The 25,273-nt window shown below is 37.5% G+C and overlaps 1 protein-coding gene across 2 annotated transcripts in view; it reads right to left on the bottom strand.

The window, feature by feature from the left end:
- Positions 1–25,019, bottom strand: part of FNTA (farnesyltransferase, CAAX box, alpha) — a 31,602-nt gene extending 6,583 nt beyond the window's left edge. The window contains exons 1-6 of one of the 2 annotated variants that reach the window (XM_059384148.1): positions 24,760–25,019; positions 21,814–21,899; positions 10,386–10,500; positions 5,938–6,042; positions 3,726–3,852; positions 1,286–1,434 (exon numbers count right to left, since the gene is read on the bottom strand). In XM_059384148.1, the coding sequence (XP_059240131.1) occupies positions 1,286–1,434; positions 3,726–3,852; positions 5,938–6,042; positions 10,386–10,500; positions 21,814–21,899; positions 24,760–24,959 (782 nt within the window). In that variant the 5' untranslated portion in view covers positions 24,960–25,019. Of the gene's footprint in view, positions 1–1,285; positions 1,435–3,725; positions 3,853–5,937; positions 6,043–10,385; positions 10,501–21,813; positions 21,900–24,447; positions 24,633–24,759 lie in introns of those variants that run through there. The other variant, XM_059384149.1, reaches the window with a different exon arrangement.
- Between the last annotated feature and the right edge of the window lie 254 nt (positions 25,020–25,273).

Here is a 25,273-nt window from a genome sequence, read left to right as displayed (position 1 = left end):
ACTTGCTATGATGATGAAGATGTTTTTTATCGGTTCTGCCCAATTAGTAGTCATTAGCCACATGTGGGTACTGAACCCCTGAGAAGTGATTCATACAACTGAGGAATGGATTTATGTGATTTTCATTAAACTGAACTTAAGTAGCCATATGTGGCTAGTGACTACCATATTAGTGCAGCTTTGAAGAGTCGAGCAATAAAATGAAAGAATGAGATGTGCTTGAGGGGCTACGTGGCTGCTTCAGAAAGAAGCCTGGAGCATTGACATACCTCTTTTCTTTTTAATTTAAATCACCAGAACCCAATACAGAAAAGAGAAAAGAAACGCTAGCTGCCCTAACAGCTAGCTGGCCCAAACAGAAGTAAGAAAAAGGAAATGAAGACAGATAGTCATAAACATCAGCTCTTCCCAGGAGCTGTTAAAACAACTTTCTGTTTTTTATTTTTAATTTTTTTAAAGTAAGCTCTAGGCCCCACATAGGGCTTATAACTCAGATCAAGAGTCACATGCTCTACTGACTGAGCCAGCCAGGTGCCCCTAAAACAACTTTTAAATTAAAATTATGAGTATGTTCTCATCAGGCTATAAAAACAAAAAATATGTTCAAATTTAAAACAGACACCAAGACAAAATAGTCAGAAAAGAGGTGGCTATTAATGTTTATGGATATTAATATTCATTCCAATTCAAAAAATTCTAGTGCTTAGAACTTCTTTTTGTACCCTAAAGCAATAGTTTTCAACTAGGGATGGTTTTACCCCACAGGTGACATTTGGCAATGTCTGGGGACATTTTTGTTTGTTACAACTTGGGGGAGGGGGTTACTACTGATATATAGGTTGTAAAGCGTAGGAATACTGCTCAACATCCTACAAGGTACAGGAGAGCCTCTTACAACAAAGACATCCTACTCCATCCTGCTCAGTAGAGTAACACGGCTTCTGGGGACTATTATCTAAAGGGCACCAGAATTTAATGAGATAGTTTTAAAATAAAGCTTCTTAGACACTATGAAATCAGAGGATTTCTTCTCAATCTGTGGTAGCAACAATATTTTAAGAAACTTATGACACTACAATGTAGAGCTATCTATATAGCTATAAATTCGTCCTTCTAGATTTCATCTAAGTATTCTGTCCTATTAGTTCAACGGGGGCAGGATCAGGGGCAGTCTTGATCTTGAATGGTCACAAAGAATGGTCACTGGATTCCCAATGCCTGAGACATATATGAGAGGCACACAAATACTCTTTTAACAAATGAACAAGTAAAGAAGATTACTAACTGGACTTCTCTCTCCAATATAGCACGATCATTATAGCCAGTGGTGTTAGAAATTACGAAGTATCTTTGGTTCCAGACAGAATTATTTCTCACATCCTCTTTAAGAAGTTGGTCTACATACTGCAGCTCATTATCCCAAAGTTTAAATTCCTAAGAGAAAATAAAAAATATCCAATTAGAAATGTCTCTTTTTTTTTGTTTTTAGAACAACCCCAAGATCAAGAGTCACATGCTCCACGGACTGAACTAGCCAGGCACCCCTAAGCAATGTCCCATTATTAATAAAAAATAAAAACAGGGATGCCTGGCTGGCTCAGTTGGTTAGGTGTCTGCCTTTGGATCAGGTCCTGATCCCAGAACCCTGGGATCGAGCTCCGCATCAGGTTGCCTGCTCAGTGGGGAGCCTGCTTCTCCCTCTCCCTCTCCTGCTCCCCCTGCTTGTGCTCTCTCACTGTCAAATAAACAAAATCTTAAAATAAATAAGTAAAATTTCAGTAAAGCTAGGTAGAAGATGTGGGACTCATCACATATTTGGAGGAAAATGATAGTTGCAGGTCAAGGAAATGGAAGGGGGAAAGAAAAGTCATCAAAGACAAGGGAATGGTCACAAAGAATGAAAAAAATTAGGAAGAGAGAGCAAAGTGCCCTGTGATTTGTTACTATCTTCTTGAGAATAATTTATACACTAAGAGGCATGTTTATACTATTTAAACAGATCCAAGAAGTATTCTCTAAGGTATTAAATAATAGGCAAAAAGGTATAGGTAGGGCGCCTGGGTGGCTCAGTGGGTTAAGCCGCTGCCTTCGGCTCAGGTCATGATCTCGGGGTCCTGGGATCGAGCCCCGCATCGGGCTCTCTGCTCAGCAGGGAGCTTGTTTCTCTCTCTCTCTTTCTCTCTGCCTGCCTCTCTGTCTACTTGTGATCTCTCTGTCAAATAAATAAATAAATAAATCTTTTTTAAAAAAAAGGTATAGGTAACTGAATGCTTATGCATTAAGATGAAAATTTAGAGGGAAGAAACTAAACTCAAGATGATTATAGTATATTAATTTGATGGATTTGATACAAATATATAATATTAAGTAAAAGAAAGTATTAAAACGCACATATATGATAAAATCACATTAAAATACATGTGGAGAGGGACGCCTGGATGGCTCAGCAGGTTAAGCAACTGCCTTTGGCTCAGGTCATGATGCCAGGGTCCTGATCAAGTCCCAGACTGGCTCTCTGCTAAGCAGAGAACCCATTTCTCCCTCTGCCTGCCACTCCCCCTACTTGTGTTCTGTCTCTTCCTCTGACAAACAAATAAAATCTTAAATAAATTTAAAAATAAGTAAAACACATGGACAAATATACACAGCTGTATTTAGTATCTCCCTCTGCCTGCCACTCCCCCTACTTGTGTTCTGTCTCTTCCTCTGACAAATAAAATCTTAAATAAATTAAAAAATAAGTTAAACATGTGTACAAATATACACAGCTATATTTAGACAAACAAATAAAATCTTAAATTAAAAAATAAGTAAAACACGTGGACAAATAAACAGCTGTATTTAGCTGTAATGTAAATTTTTACATTATAAAACTTTTATTAAAAAAATATTAGGGGGAGGAGAAAACCAATAAAGACAATTTAAAAAAGGAATAAAAAGGTCAAAACTTACAAATGCTGCAAAAGTTGGGGATTATGAAAAAGCTAATGGAGTTATATATTTCTTATTTGATAATGGCAAAAGGATAGAATTTCATATAAAAAATAAAAATACCAATCTTTAGAAAATGCAACCCTTTAATCAAATTTAGAAAAGTTTAAATTTTTAAGTAAAAAAATTTTTTTCAGAATTGATCTTGGTATAATGAATAGTGCACAAAATAGCAATCACTGGAAAAAATTCACAATAAACAACATTAGAATTGTTCGCTGGAATAAATAAATGTCTAGAGTGGGAGTTGTAACTGTACGCTTCTATTCAGGGTTTAGCATAAAATTCTAACAAGTGGGCAGAAATAAAATACTATTTATTACTGTAAAATGGTATTCCAAAGTTTATGTATGTAAAAACCCCAGTAGGTACCATGCCTTTGTTAATTAAAATAACAAAGGTGTATTAGAAAATTACAACTACCTTTTCTATTCAATTTGCTAGCAAAATATAAAATGTGATGCAAATTCAATCTAAAAAATACAAAAATTACTATTATTTCTTCCTTAATATGAAGGTACTTACCAACGTATCTTGAGAGAGTATAAGACTAATCAGCATGAAGAATATCAGGTTTTAATTAAACATCTTAATAATTCTCAGTCATTACATTTTGTGTGTAATGGTCTATATGTGTGTTTTAATTCAGGAGTATACTAACAATCTAAGAGTAATTTTAATTATTTAATTCAGTTAAAACAATCTAAAAAACATTTTAACAAGAAAAGCAATACCTGAATAACCCACTGTCGATGTTGCCAGGCATGATAATTCTTTGCATCCTGATTAAGAATATCAGCAATAAACTCAAGCTCCTGAGATGGATCTTTTAGCCATTCCACTAAAACTCGCCTATGGTGCCTAAAGCAGTTAGAAGAACAAAGTTTTGTGTTAATGTATCCAAGAACTCAAGAATCAACTGCATGTGTTGTATTATGCGATGTGGAGGGACACTCAAAAAACAGAATTTCACCTCTAATTCTCCAGATTATACTGGAAAGAAAAGGTAACAGGAAAGAAAAGTCTTACTAGTCTTCTAGAAGACTAAGTAAGAGTTGAGAAACATAAAAGTGATTTGTGTGTAAAATGAAATCAGATACTTAGGGTTTAAAGAAGGTTTATTTCAAGCTAAATCTGGAAGTAATCTCTGACAACCACAAAATCCTGTCAAAGAATTTGGAAACATTCCCAGATGGCACAATCAGACTATAGGAAATGTGATACTATTTAATCAAGTATAGAAGCTCCTCTGGTTATAAATAGGCTTTCAATTTTTAAGTCCACAGCATCACATACAAGCAACTGCTCATTCCACCAATTCGTGGGCAGAATTAAGTCTGCTTCTCCTCTGGTAAATAGCTATGACAAATTGTAAATTTGTCGAGAGTTGTTTCTGTACTAGGAAAATGCCTCTAAAAGTTTTCTGTTGGGTTCTTTTTTATAATTTTTAAGCTGAAATATTTATAAAAATCTATTAGTGAAAATGTTCTGAAAGTCATTATAGTGAGGGTTGTACATATTGGTAAATATACTAAAACCACTGAACTACATACATTAAATGGGTAAATGGACTAATGATGTTGGCTAACTGAATTTAAATTTTAAAAAATAAGTAAATTGTAGGGGTGACTCTTGATGTTGGGGTCATGAGTTCAAGCTCCACACTGGGTGCAGAACTCACTTTATAAATAAATAAATAAATAAATAAGTAAATGGTATAATATGTGAGTTATATCTCAAAAAAGCTTTTTTTAAAAAAAAATTCATTAATATTCAATATACTATAAGTGAGTAGGAAAGATGGGAAAAGCGGAAAGATTTGATGCTGAATGAATGAACATTCTACATGCATCTTACAGAATATTTAAAATTCACCTTACAGAATATTAAGAAGGCAAGATACTACCAAGAGGAAGATCCTAGAGGGAAAGGCTTCCAAATTTATTTCAAAAATCTCCCAAGTTAGTGAACACTAGTAATAATTTCTTTTTCTAGGTTCCTAGTAAATTCTGTAATTTAGGAAAAACTTAAAAATTAGGTTGTTCAGTATGTCAAGTTGACCCACACCATGACCACTACCAGTACCTCCTCCTCCATCTCCAAAATAATAGCAACCTCAGCAGCTTCCATTCAAGAGCTGCCCACTATATGCTGAATACTGTTCAAACTCCATTTCTTTTCCATTCTCTGTCCTCCTGCTCCACAATGCCTCCTTTTTTTCTCAACTATTTTCTGTTCCCCTCACCCATAATAATCCCTATAGTTTTGTCTATGCTAACTTAGGGCTTAGTTTCTAGAGCAAAGATACTCTGTAAAATACTCTATACTATTGTGGTTTTCACACTGCACTGTAAGGTAATTGGCTTTATTATGTACTTTCCCGTTAGACTGTGTGGTTCATCTTTGTACCCCCGCATCAATAAAAAAATTCTGAAAAAACAAATGAATGGAAAATCAAATACCAGAAAGTCATTGTATAACACACTGGACAGAAAACATTTTTTCAGATTCTTTATTCAAAAATTTTCTAGCAGTATTATATGCTAATGTCAAATTTTAAAATTATAATAGCAGTACACATATGTGAGTGTTAACTCGAAGATAGGCACCACTTTAAGCACTAAACACAAAATTATCTTATTTAGGAGCACCTAGTAGCTCAGCTGGTTAAACATCCAACTCTTGGTTTCGACCCTGGGGTTGTGAAATCGAGGGGCTTCTTGCTGGGTGTGGAGACTGCTTAAGATTCTCTTTCTCTCCCTCTCTCTGCCCCCTTCCCTTAAAAAAATTCTCATTTAATCCTCCTAACAACCCTATGAGACAGATAACATTTTAGCTCCAATGTAAAGTACTAAAATTAAAAAGAAACAATTCCCCATAATCTCATCACCCAGTGGGTACGTAATATTGACATAATGACACAGTTCCTTCCTACTTTCATCTTACCAAACTTGATAGTTTTTGGGCTGTTCCTCAATTATTGCAGTGATGTAGTTCATTTCCTCATGTAGATCCTTTTGAAGTGACTTTAAGAGAACTCTCCGAAAATGCCTATAGCAAACATCAAGCATTGTCTCATTACTCTACACAAACTGCCTAACCACAGTATTATGTTAGATAAAGGTAAAACAACACAGTTAGACACACTTTTTTGGGTAGGCATTTTATATAACCAATAACAGCAACGTAACTGTTTGGTTGTCCAAATCATACAATTATCTGGTGACTAGAAGAATCAAGCCTTTTGAAGTAAAAATAGTAAAAGGCAATAAACACTGAGAGAGAAGAAAAAGACAACCAACTAATGATTATTTTCAGGTAACACTCTGGTTATGCGTGTTCTATTACAGGTGAATCAAAGACATCTCTTTCCTTATAATATTTCCTTATATGGTACAGCTTGTTTGTTTAGATAGATCATTCATATAATAAATGAATTCCATTATAAACATTATCAAATATTTGCTTTTAGAACCACCACAAATATGCTACTCATATATGAAACAAGTTTCTCTTAATTTCTTTATAGGTAGAATTAAATCATTAAAAAAACTCTTTTCTCGGGGCCCTTGGGTGGCTCAGTCATTAAGCATCTGCCTTAGGCTCAGGTCATGATCCCAGGGTCCTGGGATCTAGCCCTGTATCAGGCTCCCTGTTCAGTGGGAAGCCTGCGCTTTCTCCCTCTCCCACTCCCACTTCCCCTGCTTCTGTTCCCTCTCTTGCTGTGTCTCTCTCTGTCAAATAAATAAATAAAATCTTTAAAAAAGAAAAAAAACTTTTCTCTCGCATTGGGCTCTCTGCTTGGTGGGGAGCCTGCTTCCTCCTCTCTCTCTGCCTGCCTCTCTGCCTACTTGTGATCTCTGTCAAATAAATAAATAAATAAATAAATAAATAAAATCTTTGGAAATATCATTATTAGTTGTGGTCTATTTTTACTTCAAAATTTCCAACTCAGTATATAATAAAAGACAAACAGCTGCTTTAAAAGTATCTTTTAAAATGAAATGCTAAATATGACAGATAACAGTATTTCTCTATTTTGTAAGTTTAAGGAAAATTAGGCTTCATAAAGCATGGCCATTAAGAAGCAGTTTGGTTTACCTGAGTAATGTTATCCAGTATACTGCCTTTTAAAAAAACAATTAAACTTAGGAAATTTCAAAATGCATTCTAAGTTACTTTGTGTTATGCATGGTCAGGAATTTCTTAAAAGATAAGAAAGAACCTATTAGAGATATAAAATGATGGAATATTATACTAAAAATTCCAATGAAACGGGAGATTAAATGAATAAATTTATCCTGACATGCTAATAAAAATCCACAAAAATGATAGTAAGGGAATGAAAAACAGTATAAATGCACAAGAACAAAGAGAATCAGGGACAAGGGGTATCACAGCAATTGGAAGAGGTCAACAACATTATGGAATATGGTAAGGTGACGGACAAGTTTTAACTGACTTTGAAAAACAAAGTGCTAAAAACCTGTCAACAGAGGAAGAAAAGTTCAGAAATGAGGTGTCAGGTATCCTCGATATTGGGAATCAAGCATGGGGTTAAAAACAGTATAAAATCTAGAAAGAGTCCTTAATAGCCAACCTTAAGCAGAGAGGTGATAGCATCACTGGCCTGTTGTGAGATAACAGAAAAAATATATATAGGTCTCTGCCCCTGGTTCCTGGCACACAACTCCTGGAACACTTAGAAATTCCTAAGAGATTAGAACACTAGAAGTGGGTGCCTGGGTGGCTCAGTGGATTAAGCATCTGCCTTCAGCTCAGGTCATGATCTCAGGGTCCTGGGATCGAGCCCCATATCGGGCTCTCTGCTCAGCGCGGAGTCTGCCTCTCTCTCTCCTTCTGCCCCTCACCTCACTCATGTGCTTCCTCTTTCTTTCAAATGTATAAATAAAATCTTAAAAAAAAAAAAAAAAAAAAGCACTAGAAGCATTCTATTGAGGCAACTCTAGCTGGGTTCCTTAAGTGGCTCCTTGTCACCAGAAAGACCAAACCTTGATCAGAAGCTTGGAATTATCAGTTCCACCTCCAGTTGTCTAGGCAGAAGAGAGAGGCTAGAAACAGAGTTAATAATTGATCATGCCTACATAAGGGATCCTCCATAGCATCCCAGTACTAGGGGTTTGCAGTTTCTAGGTGGGTAAACCTATCCATATTCTGGGAGAGGACATACCCTCTAATGAGGGCAAAAGATCCCGAGCTTGGGACCCTCCCAGACCTTGCCCTATATATTTCTTTATCCGGCTGTTCATTTTTATCCTTTTATCACATCCTTTAATAGACTGGTAAACGTAAGTAACAGTTTTCCTGAGTTCTGTGAGCCACTCTAGCAAATTTGCAGAACTTGAGGAAGGGGTCCTGGGAACCTCTGAGCTATAGGTTAGAGGCTAGGTGACAAATGGATTTGCAATTAGCATCTGATATAGGGAGCAGTCTTGTAGGACTGAGCCCTTAACCAGTGGGATCTGATGTTAACTCAATGTCAGGTAGTTAGACAATGTCAGGCACACAGTGTCAGAACTGAGTTCAATTGTAGAACACCCAGCTAGTATCAGAGAGAACTGCTTGGTAGGGGAAAAACCCACAGCCGTGTCGTGACCAGAAATGTCAGAAGTGAAGTGTTCTGTATGAAAGTAAAGGACAGGAAGATAACTGTGGTTCTTTATAAAAACATGGCAAGACACAAGTGGCTTTATTCTCTGGAAAAATCTGAAGTAGAAAGGAATACCAGACACAAGAGGAATACAAGGTGAGGAAAAGGACCAGAAACTGGGAAATTAAAAACACTGATATACTAAACTGCTGAGAATCCCCACCACAACCAATCTTTCCCTGTCTGACCCCAAGAATTGTGGCAGCCAAACACATACTCCTCGGGCAATAATCAGGTGACCCTTCTTTGGAGCAACAAACTAACCACAAGAAAAGATCTAGAATTGTTGGGGCGCCTGGGTGGCTCAGTGGGTTAAAAAGCCTCTGCCTTCGGCTCGGGTCATGGTCCCAGGGTCCTGGGATCAAGCCCCACATCGGGCTCTCTGCTCAACGGGGAGCCTGCTTCCTTCTCTCTCTCTGCCTGCCTCTCTGCCTACTTGTAATCTGTCAAATAAATTAAAAAAAAAAAAATTTTTAAAAAGATCTAGAATTGCTGACGCGAAGATTTCACACAAAATAGCCACATCTCCACTCACTAACCTCACAATGAAGCCTGCCCGTTGACAAGTCCTGCCACATACAGAGCTTCAAATCTGGAATTTTCCTGCTCTATCTTAAGTTTGAAAGGAGAATCAAGGATTTGAAAAAAATATTTACATGAAAGAAAGAGACCAAACAAACACAAAGAGAAATGAAAATACATCACACACCTATGAAATAAAAGACAAGATGCTATTTTAAAAATATTCAGAAAACAGAAAAGAGCTTTGGAAAGTAGAAATTATTCAGTGCAAATAGAAATCAGAAGATAAAGCTGAAGAAATATCTCAAACATAAATGAAAGAACAAAGAAATGAAAATAAGAAGAAGCAATTAAAAAGGTACCACATATGACTTTAAAAAAAAAAAGCATTCCAGAAAGAGAAAAAAACGGGGAAAGAGAAAAGGAATTATCAAGGACATAAAAAAGTTCCTTGGACTTACTAAAGATTTGAACAAAATAACAGGAATGTTCTCAATAGCAGCTAAAGGAAATGGGAAGGCAGTTTTAAATTTCTGAAGCAAAATGATTTCTAATATAGAACTCTACTAATAAAGTTGAGAAGAGACTAACAATGCTTTTCAATATACCAAATCTCACAAATGATTTCCCACCCAACCTTTTACGAGTTCTCTTCTACTGAAGGATGTGGTCGATAAAATGAGAGAGTAAATCAAGAAAGAGAAAGAGGTCAGGTAAGGAGACAGGGGATCAAACGCATGAAAGAGTTGGAGACTAGATATGCAGTGCCCACACTGGTGAAGAAGGAAAAAAGAAGCTGAAGGATTACCTGTTGTGTTCAGCAGTAACGACACATTTTACACATATCAGAGAGCCTGGGAGACAAATTACTTACTGGCACAAAGAAAACGAAACTAAACAAAAAAAAAAGGCAATCTGTTAAAAGGAATGTACTCTGAAATACTATAAAATGTAGGTTAGCATATTTAGAATATATAGGTTATCTTGGGAAAAAGTAGTTAAGAGTTCTTACCTCTGGGGAGGGGACCCTGGTAGTGATAAGGAATGGGACAGAGGATGGCATTTTTCATTCAGTCTCTGACTTTTAAACTCGCAGTGTGAATTATTATTATGATGACAAAGTTTAGTTAAGAAAAAGAGCCATCTGAGCTAAAATATTAGACATTTAAAACAGGGAATATTAATGGTAAGTAGTACTTACCAAACTGTATAATTGGCTGCATTTAACTCAATAGCATCTCTGGTGAGTTTAAAAGCTCGTTCACTTCTTTCATCACGCTGCAGAACAGCCCGGAAATAATCATAAACATCTCTAACTGGGGACAGAGCATACACCTGTATTAGGACTATCTTTCTTGTTTAAACTTAGCACTATAATACAAAATGCTGTTATGTCTGTAATGCCTTATGTCTTATAACAATAAGCAAAGGAAAGTCAAATGACTGTGTGAATGCCACCCTAAGAATGCTTTAGTGTCACAGCCACAATATATGGGTAACTGTGCTTCTTGCTTATTTATGTACAGGGGCTCATGCCAGACTCCAAATCTCTGAAAGACGTTATGCATTAAAGTAAAATTAAGAGTGCATATATTCAAATATATTCACTTACCTGGTTTTCCCATATTGTATTTTGATCAGTTTTATAACTGAAAAAGCAATGTACGCAATGGTAGAAAACTCAAACCCTACAAAAGGTTTACACTAAATTTCCATCTAACTAAATTCACAGTCCTTCTCCAAAGAAGCAACCACTGTTAATTGATTCTACTGTTATCCTTCCAAATATATGTTCTAAACATAACCTCTAATATTTTTACACAAATGAGAGAACATCGGGGGGGCCTGGCTGACTCAGTCAGTAGAGCATGCAACTCTTGATCTTGGGGTTGTACGTTCAACCTCACGATGGATGTAGAGATTACTTAAAAACAAAATCTGCACAAAGATAAAAAAAAAAAAGAGATCACATCACACTCTATGTTCTGGGCCTTGCATTTTTCACTCACACATTATTAAAGTTAGTGCAAAACTTACATACTCATTAACTCAATGATTACAGCTGCAGGAAGTTTTCTTACAGATATACTTCCATATGTACCCAAAACATCCAAAGAAATTTACTGGATTGGTTACATAAAATTTAAAAGGTTGGTTTGATGGTAATGGGTTAATCAGAACTTACTAACATCAATGTCACTGAAGTTGGTATACACCCCGCCCCTTGATAAATTTAACTGGCTTAAAAAAAAGGAAATGAAAATTGGAAACAAATGATAAAGAATGAGCTAAGTCCATTATGGTACACCCATGCAATGACACACTACCCAGTTCTTAGTATTGAGGCTGCTCTGGTATGCACATATATGGAGTAACTGCTAAGACTGTTAAGTGAAAAAAGTAAGGTGCAGAGCAGCATGCTATTCATGTAGTTAAAAATATATCCTTATTGGGTGCCTGGGTGGCTCAGTTGGTTAAGCAACTGCCTTCAGCTCAGGTCATGATCCTGGGGCTCTAGGGTCGAGTCCCAGATTGGGCTCCCACCTTCACAGGGAGTCTGCTTCTCCCTCTGATCTCCCCTCTCATGCTCTCTTACTGTCTCTCTCTCAAATAAATAAATAAAAATCTTTTTTAAAAAAAATATGCTTATTTACAAATATACTGAGGAACAGGGATGACAAGACATAATTTTCAACTGCATTCCATTACAAAGTTTTGCCATATTTCTCCAATAGCTACAGAGCATTTCACTATATAGTACTCAAATTTTATCTAGCTCATCTCCTATAAATGAATGTTTCATTCTTTTGCCATCCTGAATATAAACTGTATGTCGTCCTGAGTATCACTGTGTGCACATGTACAAATTCAACGTATCTACAGGATAAATTCCTACAAACAAAATTACTGCATCAAGGTGATGTGCACTGTTGATGCTGACAGGTTTTGCCAAATTAAAGATCTGATCAATATACATATATTCCCTCCAAGAAAGTCTGAATAACCTATTTTTCCACATCCTGACAATATTAAAATTTTTCATCTTTGCCAATCTCTTAACTGAAGAAACTTAGACTGTGGCAAATAGTAACCTGTTGTATTCCCATTTTCCACAAGACAAACTAAGGCTGGGAGAGATCAACAAGTTCACACTGGGTCAGTGTTCCTTGCAAAGAGAAGTTAAACTCAAATCTAGGGGTGCATGGTTGGCTTAGTTAATAGAGCATTTGATTCCTGATGTTGGGGTTTTGAGTTTGAGCCCCTTGTTGGGTACAGAGATTGCTTAAAATGAAATAAAATAAGTTAAACCCAAATCTAGTCTGACATCAAAGACCATGCCACTAATCACAATGAACTAGTAGATACTGCAGCTGAAATGCCCTCATAACACAGTACAAGATTCAGGCAGAGAACAGATTATGGCTCAAGGCAGACTATGAAAAATGACATGTGCTAAACATTCCTCAATACTTCTTTTTTCCACAACTAAAAATGTATGTAGACATGCTATTTTTCTTAGAGTATACAATTTTCCAAATAGTGAGTTTAAAAACTTTTAATAGGTATGTATGGAAACCATGTCAAAATATCCTAATTTACCTAACCATTCTGTTACTACTGGCAATGTGGATTGTTTCCAATTTTGCTATATAAAAATCACTGCTTTAAGCTTCCAATGACTTTGTATTAAAAATTTTCTTAATTACATATATAATGCATATTTATGTATTTACATGTACATTAGAAATTAAAATGTAAATTAAATTACATGTACATAGGAAATTTAAAATTTTCATAATTACATATATAAAGCATATATATATGTATTTACATGTACACATATTGTTTCCTTAGAAACAGTTCAGTTTTAACTGTTTTCTGAAACAGTGCAGAAAACATGAACAATTACAGCTCTTTACAATTCCGAGACATAAAATGGTTACCTACTTCTAAACATTATCTTTTAAAATCTGAATTTAAATCATATCAGAATAAAATTAAGAAGAACGTAAGTAGCAAATTAACTATGAAACATTATTCAGTCATTAAGAACCAAGCTCCCAAATAATTTTCAAGTTACAACAAAATGCTTAGAACACATATACAATGTATGTATGTTTATATATATACGTATCTACACATATAAACCATATACACATCCACATATAGGTAGCATAAAACCAACTTTATGGAAACATCATCACAGACGAGTGGAAGGCTATATACCAAATATTAACAGTGGTTATTTCACTCTCTTTTTTAATAAAGATTTTATTTGTTTATTTCATATATAGAGAGATCACCAATAGACAGAGACAAAGGGGGAAGCAGGCTCCTTGATGAGCAGAACCCAATGAGAGGCTTGATCCCAGGACCCTGAGATCATGACCTAAGCCAAAGGCAGAGGCTTAACCCACTGAGCCACCCAGGCGCCCCTCACTCTCTCTTTTTAAAAATTGGTGACTTTTACTGCATCATCAAGAATATTCTTTTTTCTGGGACAGCACCTGGGTGGCTCAGTCTTTAGGCATCTGCCGTAGGCTTGGATCATGATCCCAAGGTCCTGGGCTCAAGCCCCACATTGGCTCCTTGCTCAGCGGGAAGCCTGCTTCTCCCTCTCCCCCACCCCTGCTTCCATTCCCTCTCTCGCTCTCTGTCAAATAAATAAAATCTTTAAAAATATATATATATTCTTTTTCTAAAGTTTTTATTTGTTAACATATAGTTTAATATTAGTTTCAGGTGTACAACACAGTGAGTCATCACTTTCATTCATCATCTGGGGCTCATCACACTCACACTTCTTAATCCCCATCACCCATTTCACCACCCCCACCTCCTCTCTGGTAACCATCAATTTGTTCTCTATAGTTAATAGCTTCTTGGTTTGTCTCTTTTTTCCCTTTGCTCATTTGTTTTGTTTCTTAAATTCCACATGAGTGAAATCATATGGTGTTTGTCTTTTTCTGACTTATTTCACTTAGCATTACACTCGCTAGCTCCAAGTTGTTGCAAATGGCAAATTTCATTACTTTTTATGGCTCAATAATATTCCATTTTATATATACCTCATCTTCTTTCTACTCATCAGTGGATGAGCACTTGAACTGCTTCCATAACTTGCCTATTATAGATAATGCTGCTATAAGCATCGGGGTGCACATATCCCTTTGATTAGTATTTTTGTATTCTCTGGATAAATACCTACTAGTGCAAGTGCTGGATCGTAGGGTAGTACTTTTTTTTTTTTTTTTTTTTTTTTTTTTTTTTTTTTGAGGAAGCTCTCTGCTGTTTTCCAGAGTGGCTGCACCAGTTTGCATTCCCACCAATTGTGCCAGAGGGCTCCCCTTTCTCTACATCCTCGCCAACACTTGGTATTTCTTGTGTTGCTGATTTCAGCCATTCTGACAGGTGAAGTACTATCTCATTGTAGTTTTTATGATTTTTGTTTTTATGTGCACAAGCAGGAGCAGCGGTGGGGGAGCAGAGGGAGAAGCAGACTCTACACTGAGCAGGGAGCCCAATGCAGGACTCCATATCCCGACCCTGGTATCCTGACCTGACTTAACTGACTGAGCCTCCCACATGCCCTATCTCATGGCAGTTTTAATTTGCATTTCCCTGATAAGTGATGGTGAGCATCTGGTCTGTTGGTCATCTGTCTTCTTTGGAAAAATGTATATTCATGTCTTCTGTCCATTTTTTAATTGGATTATGTGTTTTCTTGGTTCTTTATATATATGTTTTAAGATTCTATTTATTTATTTGACAGAGAGACACAGCAAGAGAGGGAACACAAGAAGGGGGAGTGGGAAAAGGAGAGGGAGAAGCAGGCTTCCCACGGGGCAGGGAGCCTGACGCAGGGCTCTATCCCAGGACTCTGGGACTATGACCTGAGCTGAAGGCAATCACTTAACTAACTGAGCCACCCAGGTGCCCCAAGTTCTTGATATATTTTGGGTACTAATCCTTTATTAGGTAGGTCATTTGCAAATATTTTCTCCCATTCCATAGGCTGGCTGCCTTTTAATTTTATTGACTGTTTCCTTCACTGTGCAGAAGCTTTTTATTTTGATGAAGACCCAATAATTTATTTCTGCATTTGTTTCCCTTGTCTCTGGGGATGTATCTAGAAAGAACTTGCTATGGCCAAAGTTACTGCCTATGTTCTATTCTGGATTTTTATGGTTCCAGGTCTCACATTTAGGTCTTTAATCCACTTTGAATTTATTTTTGTGAAGGGTGTAAGAAGGTAATCCATTTTTTCCAACACCCTTTGTTGAAGAGACTTCTTCCCATTGCATAGTCTTTCCTGCTTTGTTGAAGATTAGCTGACCATATAATTGCGGGTTCATTTCGGGGTTTTGTATTTTATTCCACTGCTATGTGTCTATTTTTGTACCAGTACTATACTATTTTGACCAATCTTTTTTGTTGTTTGTTGTTCCTTTTCCCTCTTTTTAGAGTATGTGCATGCATGCCAGAGCAAGGGTGGGGAGGTTAAAGGGAAAGGGAGAGAATATGTGCCTGCATGGTCTGCCAGGGGTGGGGAGGGTATAGAGAGAGGGAATGAATTTTTAAGCAGGCTCCACATCCAGCCCGGAACTTGATGAGGGGCTCCATCTCACGACGCTGAGATCATTACCTGAGCCCGAAATCAAGAGTCAGACACTTAACTGACTGAGCCACCCAGGTGCCCCAGTACCATACTATTTGGTTACTACAGCTTTGTAATATAACTTGAAGTCTGGAATTGTGATGCCTCCAAGCTTTGTTTTTCTTTTTCAAGATTGCTTTGGCTATATGGGGTCTTCTGTGGCTTCATACAAATTTTAGGATTGTTTTAGCTCTGTGAAAAATGCTGTTGGTATTCTGACAAGGAATGCATTAAATGTGTAGATTGCCTTGGGTAGTACAGACATTTTAACAATATTCTTCCAATTCATGAGCATGGAATGTCTTTCCATTTCTTTGTCATGATCAACTTCTTTCATCAGTGGGTTTTGTTGTTGTTGTTGTTTTTGAGAGAGTGGGGGTAGGGGGTGGGGGGAGAGGCTTCATGCCCAGTGGAGAGCCTAACACAAGGCTCAATCTCACAACCCTGAGATCACAACCAGAACTGAAATCAAGAGTTACACACTTAACTGACTGAGTCACCCAGGCACCCCTCATCAGTATTTATAGTTTCCAGAGTACAGGTCTTTCACCTCTTTGGTTAGAGGTATTCCTAGGTATCTTATTGTTTTTGGCACAATTGTAAATGGGACTGATTCCTTGTTTCTCTTTCTGCTGCTTCATCACTGGTGTATAAGAATACAACAGATTTCCGTACATTGATTTTGTATCCAGCAACTCTACTGAACCTACTAGTTTCAGCAGTTTTTTTGGTGGTGTTTCGGGTTTTCTATATATAATATATTATTTACAAATAATGAAAATTTTACTTTTTCCATGCTGATTTGGATGCTTTTTATTTCTTTTTCCTGTCTGATTGCTGTGGCTAGGGCTTCTGAACCATGATAAATAATGGTGGTGAGAGCAGACATCCCTGCATGTTCTTAACTGTAGAAGAAAAGCTCTCAAGATGTTTTTCCCCAACAAGGGTGATATTAGCTATGGATTTTTCATATATGGGCTTTATTATACCGAGGTACGTTCTCTCTAAACCTACTTTGTTGAGTTTAACAGTGGCTATTTCTTGATGATAAGAGTCTTCTTTTAATTTTAACATCCTCAAAATTTTCTTTTCTTTCTTTTAAAGATTTTATTTACTCATTTGACAGACAGAGATCACAAGCAGGCAGAGAGGCAGGCAGAGAGAGGAGGAAACAGGTTCCCTGCAGGACAGAGAGCCCGATGCAGGGCTCAATCCCACGACCCTGAGATTATGACCTGAGCGAAAGGCAAAGGCTTAACCCACTGAGCCACCCAGATGCCCCCATCCTCAAAATTTTCTAAGATGAGCATGTATTACTTCAAAAAATATTTTTAATTAAAAAGAATATATATTCCACACAAACATCATAAACAATACAAAAGTACATGAACTTTCTTCCCTCACCTCAATGCCACTCCTCAATGCACTAGATTTCTATCAAGGGCAATGGTTATTACCAGATATTTTTCTAAGTGTATATATACATATATATTACATAAATATATAGTTTTGTGGTTTATTTTTAAAATTTTTTATTTCTTTTTTATTAAGTAATCTTTATGCCCAACATGGGTCACTCACGATTCCGAGGTCAAGTGATGCATGCTCTGCTAACTGAGCCAGCCAGGCACCCATTGTTCATTTTTAATGAAACTGGTGTAACAGTTTTTTTTGTTTTTTTTTTAAGATTTTATTTATTTATTTGACAGACAGAGATCACAAGTAGGCAGAGAGGCAGGCAGAGAGAGAGAGGGAAGCAGGCTCCCCACCGAGCAGAGAGCCCGATGCGGGACTCAATCCCAGGACCCTGAGATCATGACCCGAGCCGAAGGCAGCGGCTTAACCCACTGAGCCACCCAGGCACCCACTGGTGTAACAGTTTTTATACTGCTTTCCTTTTCGGCATTTTCCTCCTCAATGGTATGTTCTTCCATGCTAACATAAACACATTTACATCACTCTTTTTCCACTATTCCATATAAAGAACACAGCATAATTTACATGTGAATGCTATTTTTTTCCCAGAATTCTACAAGTGGGAACAGAATACTCAGCCTTACAGTTATATATGTCAGGCTGACAGGCTCATAAATTAATCTGGGGTTATATAAATAGAATTTTATATTCATTAGATTTTTTTCTGTAGTTTTCAATATTAAAATATTCTTATAATTAAAAATTACACATTTGATATACTGTCATACTCAAAGTTTCTAAAACTTATATGGCTTTTTAAACTCAGCATTGTTTCTGAGATCTCTCCATGCTATAAAAGATCTAGATCCTCTTAATGGTTACCTAGTATTCAACTGTATGATAATGATACACTGTATCCATCTTCCAAAACAGACATATACTTGGCTTCCAACATTTTGCTTTTTCAAAAAATACTGCAAATTATAAGAGTTAACATATATAGTCCTTACTCTGAGCTAGACACTGTTCTATTATTTTATATATATAATTTATTCTCTCTCAAAAGTACTGGCCCTTGAATTACATGGGTTTGAACTGTACAGGTCCACCTCTATGCAGATTTTTTAACACAGTATAGTACCATATTTTTCTTATGAAAATTTTAAGAGCTTTTTTTTTTTTTTTTTTAAATTTTTATTTCTTTGACAGAGAGAGGGAGGCTGATGTGGGGCTTGATCTCAGGACCCTGGGATCATGACCTGAGCTGAAGGTAGATGCTTAACCGACTGAGGCACCCAGGTACCCTGATTTTTAAACTAAATTCTACCCTCATAAGGGACTTGAACTCATGACCCCTAGTTCAAGAGTCATATGTTCTGGACGCCTGGGTGGCTCAGTCGGTTAAGCCACTACCTTCAACTCAGGTCATGATCCCAAAGTCCTGGGATCAAGTCCCTCACTGGGGGTGGGGGTCCTTGCTGAGCAGGGAGCCTGCTTCTTTCTCCACCTCTGCCTACCACTCTGCCTCCTTGTGTGTGCTCTCTCTCTAACAAATAAATTAATTTAAAAAATAATAATAAAAAAAAGAGTCATATGCTCTACTGACTGAACCAGTCAGGTGCCCTTCCTTATGATTTTCTTAGTAACATTTTCTTCTTCTCTCACATAGTTTAAGAATACAGAGTATAAAACATTTAACATACAAAATATGTGTTAACTGACTATGTTATAAATAGTAAGACTTCCAGCAACAGTAGGCAATTAGTAATTAAACTTTTGAGGAATCAAAAGTTACACATGGGGGTGCCTGGGTGGTTCAGTCATTAAGTGTCTGCCTTCGGATCAGGTCATGATTCCAGGGTCCTGGGATCAAGCCCCGCATCGAGCTCCCTGCTCAGCAGGAAGCCTGCTTCTCCCTCTCCCACTCCCCCTGCTTCTGTTCCCTCTCTCGCTGTGTCTCTCTCTGTCAAAAAAATAAATTAAAAAAAAAAAAAAAAAAAGTTACACATGGATTTTCAACTAAGCAGGAAGGAGGGAGGTCAGTACCCCTAATCCTCATGTTATTTAAGAGTCAACTACAGTTACTATTTTTATCCTCATTTTACATAGGGGGAAATAAAGGTATAGAGAGGTTAAATAATTTGTCCAAGATTATAGCGCCAGTAAAATGGTAAAGTTAGAATTTAAACCAGTTGGTCTGTCTCTAAAGTGTGTGTTCTTAACCTCCTACTATGTCTTCTGACATTATATGCCAGAGTGTACCCAGAATGTATCAATGGATGCAGTATTTCAAGGTTGTATGATAAGAGTATTTTCCAATTTTACTAGATTAAACCAAACCCCAAAATGGTAAACATAAAAATTACTATCTAAAATGTATGGATCTGTTCATATACCCAAGTACCTGATATCATAAGAATAGTTTTGATTTTTACCCTTTAATGCATGGTTGGGAAATAACATTCCCATCTTATTTGTATATCTTTCATTCCTAATGATAAAGTTCTGAACATCGATCCCATTTCATATGGTGCATCTTTTCCCATATTACTGCTTCCCTTTTAACTTGTTCATGGGTGTCTTCGGTTGTACAAATTTTAAATTTTGATATATTCAATCTATGGTTTTTGGTTGATAGGTTATATTTCTCTATCTTTTCCTTATGGTTTCTAATCTATAGCTAAGAATTTTATATGTTAATCTTTTCACCCTGCAAAAAAAAAAAAAAAAAAAAGCTTTTATTAAATTATTTAACCCCAAGAGAAATGTGTGATTTTATCAGTTTCTCCAACATCTTTGTTATAGGTACCTAATGAATCTGAAAGTGGGTTTCATCTCTCTGATCACTAGTGAGGTTAAATATCTCTTCAGATATTTCCTTCTTTCCTTTTTTTTAGATTTACTTAATTGATTTATTTATTTTTGCGAGACAGAGAGATAGAGAGAGAGCTTGAGTGTGGAGAGGGACAGAGGGAGAAACAGACTCCCTGCTGAGCAGGAAGCCTGATGTGGGGCTGGATCCCAGGACCTCATGTCCCAAGCTGAAGCCAGACACTCAACCGACTGAGCCACCAAGGCACCCAGACATTTCTATTTCTAGTGAATTATCTCTCCCATATCATATCTCTTCATAGTGTAAAAGTTCTGCATTTTAATGCATTTATATCTTCTGATCTTTTCCTTAATTCTGAATTTTAAATCTTGTTTAATTATACCTTCTTCATCAAAAGAAAGATTATTCTCTTGTTCCTTGTATGTTTACAGTTGTGTTTTAGAGCTTTAATTCAGGGGTGCCTTGGTGGCTCAGTTAGTTAAGCATCTGCCTTTGGCTCAGGTCATGATCCCAGGGTTCTGGGATGGAGTCCTGCAATAGGCTCCCTACTGGGCGGGAAGCCTGCTTCTCCTTCTCCCACTCCCCCAGTTTGTATTCCCTTTCTCACTGTCTCTCTCTCTCTGTCAAATAAATAAAAGCTTAAAAAAAAAACAACAGAACTTCAATTCATCTGTAATTTATTTTCATGTAAGACAGGAGATAAAGATATAATTTTGCTTATATCCAACTGCTGCAAAACCAATTTGATTAATCCATCTTTTCATACAAGTATAAGATGTTCTTTTTATCACATATTACGTTCCTATCTATACTAATCTATTTTTAGATTTGTTAATCTATTTATTTCTGTACCAGTTTCACATTTATTTTTAGTAGGACATTTTTATACTCAGTAAGTCATTATACTCAGTAAGTCATCATTCTTCCTTTTCAAACATTTCTTGGCATTACTTCATAACCAAAACAATAAACTCTTTTTGTTAAAAAAAAAAAAAAAAAAAAAAAAGGAATGATCTTGGATATCTTGGATAACAAAGCTTTAACTGAAATGTGTACATACCACACACACACACACACACACACAAACACACCCCATAGAGGAGGTTTGAGGATTATGGGGCCACCACAAGCAACAGAAATCAGAATATATATACACACACAAAAAACGCAAAGCTAGCATTCCATTTTACTCATGTACCCTTTCTTAGAAGAACAACGAACAATGAAGATTTGCAATGACCTTCAATTTACAAAGCATTTTCATTCACATTCATTATGAAAGAATGATACTTTGTCAAAGAAAATAATCCACTCATTTTAATATCAGTAATTGTATTCTGACTGAGCCTAACATTTCATTGCTGAAAGATATTTCAAAATGCACAAGTTTCAGCAACCAGTTTATTCTACATCAACCAGTAACCCGTTTATGTTGTATCTTTTGTACAGATTAAACAATAAATGAAAAGTACAATCACAAGTACCTATTACATATTATAATGTAGCATTCATTACTTATACTTAGAATATGTCCATTCTTTGGACAAAATAAAAGCTTTAACCATGAAAAGGAATGATTAAAAAACAAGTATTAGCTTATCTTAAGTCATTTAGATTTTTATTAGGCAAAAATCTGTCATCTACCTAACCATATAACTGTCAATTTCAACTCTGCTATTAAGTTTAACTTATAGACCTTTTCCTAATAAAAAATAAACTTACATTTTTCACTGTAAATGATCTGGACCACTGGATTGGGGCCATCATTCTGCGGTACTGGATCTATATCAGCCCATTCTGCTCTGTCCCTGAAATATATATATTTTTTCAGTGACTGTATTCAAATACATAAGAAGAAAAAGAACTCCAATGTTTTTAAAATTACCAACAACTACACTTCTATTAAATCAGTAACTTATAAATATTTTAATATAATCATGGTTGGGGGACGCCTGGGTGGTTCAGTTGGTTAAGCGGCTGCCTTCGGCTCAGGTCATGATCCCGGCATCCTGGGATCGAGTCCCACATCGGGCTCCTTGCTCGGCGGGGAGCCTGCTTCTCCCTCTGCCTGCCATTCTGTCTGCCTGTGCTTGCTCTCTCCCCGTCTCTCTCTCTGATAAATAAATAAAATCTTAAAAAAAAAAAATATATATATATATATATAATCATGGTTGGATTCTTCATGATCAAGTTTTGCCATTTTGCCTTACATCTTAAACTTTAATTTTATTTATTTATTTATTTTTTTTTTAGATTTTATTTATTTATTTGTCAGAGAGAGAGGGAGAGCAAGAGCGAGCATAGGCAGAGTGGCAGGCAGAGTCAGAGGGAGAAGCAGGCTCCCTGCGGAGCAAGGAGCCCGATGTGGGACTCGATCCCAGGACGCTGGGATCAGGACCTGAGCCGAAGGCAGCTGCTTAACCAACTGAGCCACCCAGGCGTCCCCATCTTAAACTTTTAAAGTATCATAAAAATAAACTGAATATCTGCCCATTAAAATAAGTTAATAAATCAATAGTTCTCACATTTAAAGTTTTTATGTAAGTAGAGAAACTTGTTTTGCAGTAAGTACAGAATAGTTTTAAATTAGAAATTTATTTAATTAATTGGTCTAGTAAGACTTTTTGGAGTTAGCATTTAAAAAAAATTGAGTAACAAGTTACTAGGAACTGACATTTTAAAATCAAAGTAAGCACTATTATTAGTTCACTATACTGAGAGGTGGTCCAGGTGGTCTTTCAAGAGCAGGCTCTTGAATCTAATAACTGTGTGGGTTAGAATGTAGGCTCTACCACTTATCACCTGTGTGACCTTGAGAAAATTACTTAATCTCTATGGGCCTCAGTTTCTTCATTTATAAAATGGAGATGATATTACTAACCAACCTTAGAAGGCTGTTTTGAGGATTAAATAGATAATATGTTAAGCATTTAAATGTGTATAATAAGAAGCACATACATAGTAAATTTAATATATATACGAATATATTAGTATATAGTATATAATCAATATACGAAACACAATATTACTATACACCTAAATATTTATGCCATATGTTATAAATATAGCATATAATAAAAGCATATAGGGGCACCTAGGTGGCTCAATGGGTTAAAGCCTCTTCCTTTGGCTCAGGTCATGATCCCAGGGTCCTGGGATCGAGCCCCGCATCCAGCTCTCTGCTTGGTGGGGAGCCCGCTTCCTCCTCTCTTTTTGCCTGTCTCTCTGCCTACTAGTGATGTCTGTCAAATAAATACATGAAAAAAAAAAAAAAAAAGAAAAAAAACTTTAAATAAATAAATAAATAAATGCATATAGTAAGCATTCAATGAATACTCTTCTCATTATCATTGCTAAAATAACATAGTGGCACCAATAGGTGCCTATAGACATTTCTGTGCAAAATGCCTAATATGACTAAATTTGTTTTAACCACTCTTTTATTTATACTATAAATATAGTATAAATATCTTTTAGTTCTCTATACAGATCAGCTATTGACAGCAACGATTCTGTGGAATCCAGACAATCCTTAAGTTGTGTCCACTGTATCAGAAGAAATACAAGGGAAACAATTACCTGAGGTGTGAGACCTAGAGCCTGGGGCAGTAGCATGAAAAAGGTAAGGCTGTCATATAGTCACTGAAAAACCAGACCTAGCCAACTAAAGCAGCTGAGTATTTTACAATTCAGAGAGGAGGTGTGAGGATTATGGGGCTACCACAGCCAAATTAAATGTGTAAAACAACTCCAGTAACAAAATCTGGATGGTGACTTTCACTCATTCATAAAATCAAGGAAGGCAAATAAGCTATCTAGTGGGTTTACTTAGAACTACATAAGAAAAAATAAGACAAAAGAAAAATAAGATACAAGCATTTCTCAACTGTTTTTGCAAGTCCAACTGGAGATAAGAACTTCTAGGAGTGAAAGTCGGGAGAAAAAGCAAGAAAGTTACAAAGTACCCAACTCTGTTTACTATATACCACTTTTATAATACACGAGGTGATGTAACGACGGATTACAGAGTTTAACAAATACCTTTTCGGTTTTACAGCTTAAATCCGGTGCCTGCCTGATGGTAGGCGCTAAAATATTTAAAGAAAATGCTGAATGGAAAAGTCCCAGCCCTTAAAGATCTTATACTAGCTCCGTCCCCTTTAACAGAACAAACCAGGGGAAGCCCTTACACCTTGTTTTTAAAGCGAGCAAATCTGGACCTTATTTATATTTAACTCTTACTTCCTGCCCGGCTATTAAAGAGCCCCCAAACCCTTCGGGACTCTGCGATCAACGAGCTTAGCGCCGTGGGAGCAGGAAAGCGAGCGGGAGATTCCCTAAATTCCTGAATCACACCTGAACAGCCTCAGGGAGAGCGCTGTCCGGTGTGCTGCAGTTTCTACGCTGTCTGGCGTCTGGCCTCCTCCATATCTCGGCGACAGGCTGGCCCCGGGAACCAGCAACCCCGGAAAGAGCGCGAGGGCGCCGAGCGGGCCTCGACCCCGCCGAGCGCGCTCCCTCCACCCCGGCCAGCCGGACGAGGAAGCCGCGGAAACTTCGGCCGCACACGCCGAGGTCAGGGGAGCCGACCCGGAACCGCCGGCCGGGGGGAGCACCCGCCTTCAGGAGGAAGGGCCTCGGGCGCGGCGGCCCTGCCGTGGGCTTTACCTGTACAGGACATAGGTGGGCGAGTCCAGGCTCAGGAACCCGTCGTCCATAGGGGACGCCACTGCTTCTCCGGGCTCAGCCGCCATAGCTTCTTCCTGCTGCTGCTGGGGCGGCGGAGGGTGCGGCTGGGGCGGTGGCGGCTCGGGCTGACCGGACTCGCTGCCCTGCGCAGCCTCCCCAACCCCCTCCGTGGCGGCCATCTCGCCTCGGTCCGCAGCGGAGGTAGCGGCGGTAGCCCCGCCCCACGGCCCCGCCCCTCGCTCCCTCCCACACCCCCGCGGCGGCCCACTTCCGGTTTTTCCTCCCTTCCTACCATAGAGATGCAGACTAGAGAGACCCGGGCGGGGCCCCAGCCCTGGAGCGCTGAGATGGGTACCAGGCCTCTTTGGAGGGAACGACGCTGTCCCTGAGGACTCCAGATTTCCCGCGCGTCATCCCGTGTGTGGACCTTTCCGAATGCTTGTAGTTGATACTTTGGAACGGATTGTTTTTGTTAGATCCCCTCGCTATGGAG

Source organism: Mustela nigripes, chromosome 18 (assembly GCF_022355385.1).
Source record: "Mustela nigripes isolate SB6536 chromosome 18, MUSNIG.SB6536, whole genome shotgun sequence".
Classification (NCBI taxonomy): Eukaryota; Metazoa; Chordata; class Mammalia; order Carnivora; family Mustelidae; genus Mustela; species Mustela nigripes.
Note: the sequence above shows the minus strand (reverse complement) of the source record. Positions and strands in the feature narration are given on the sequence as shown.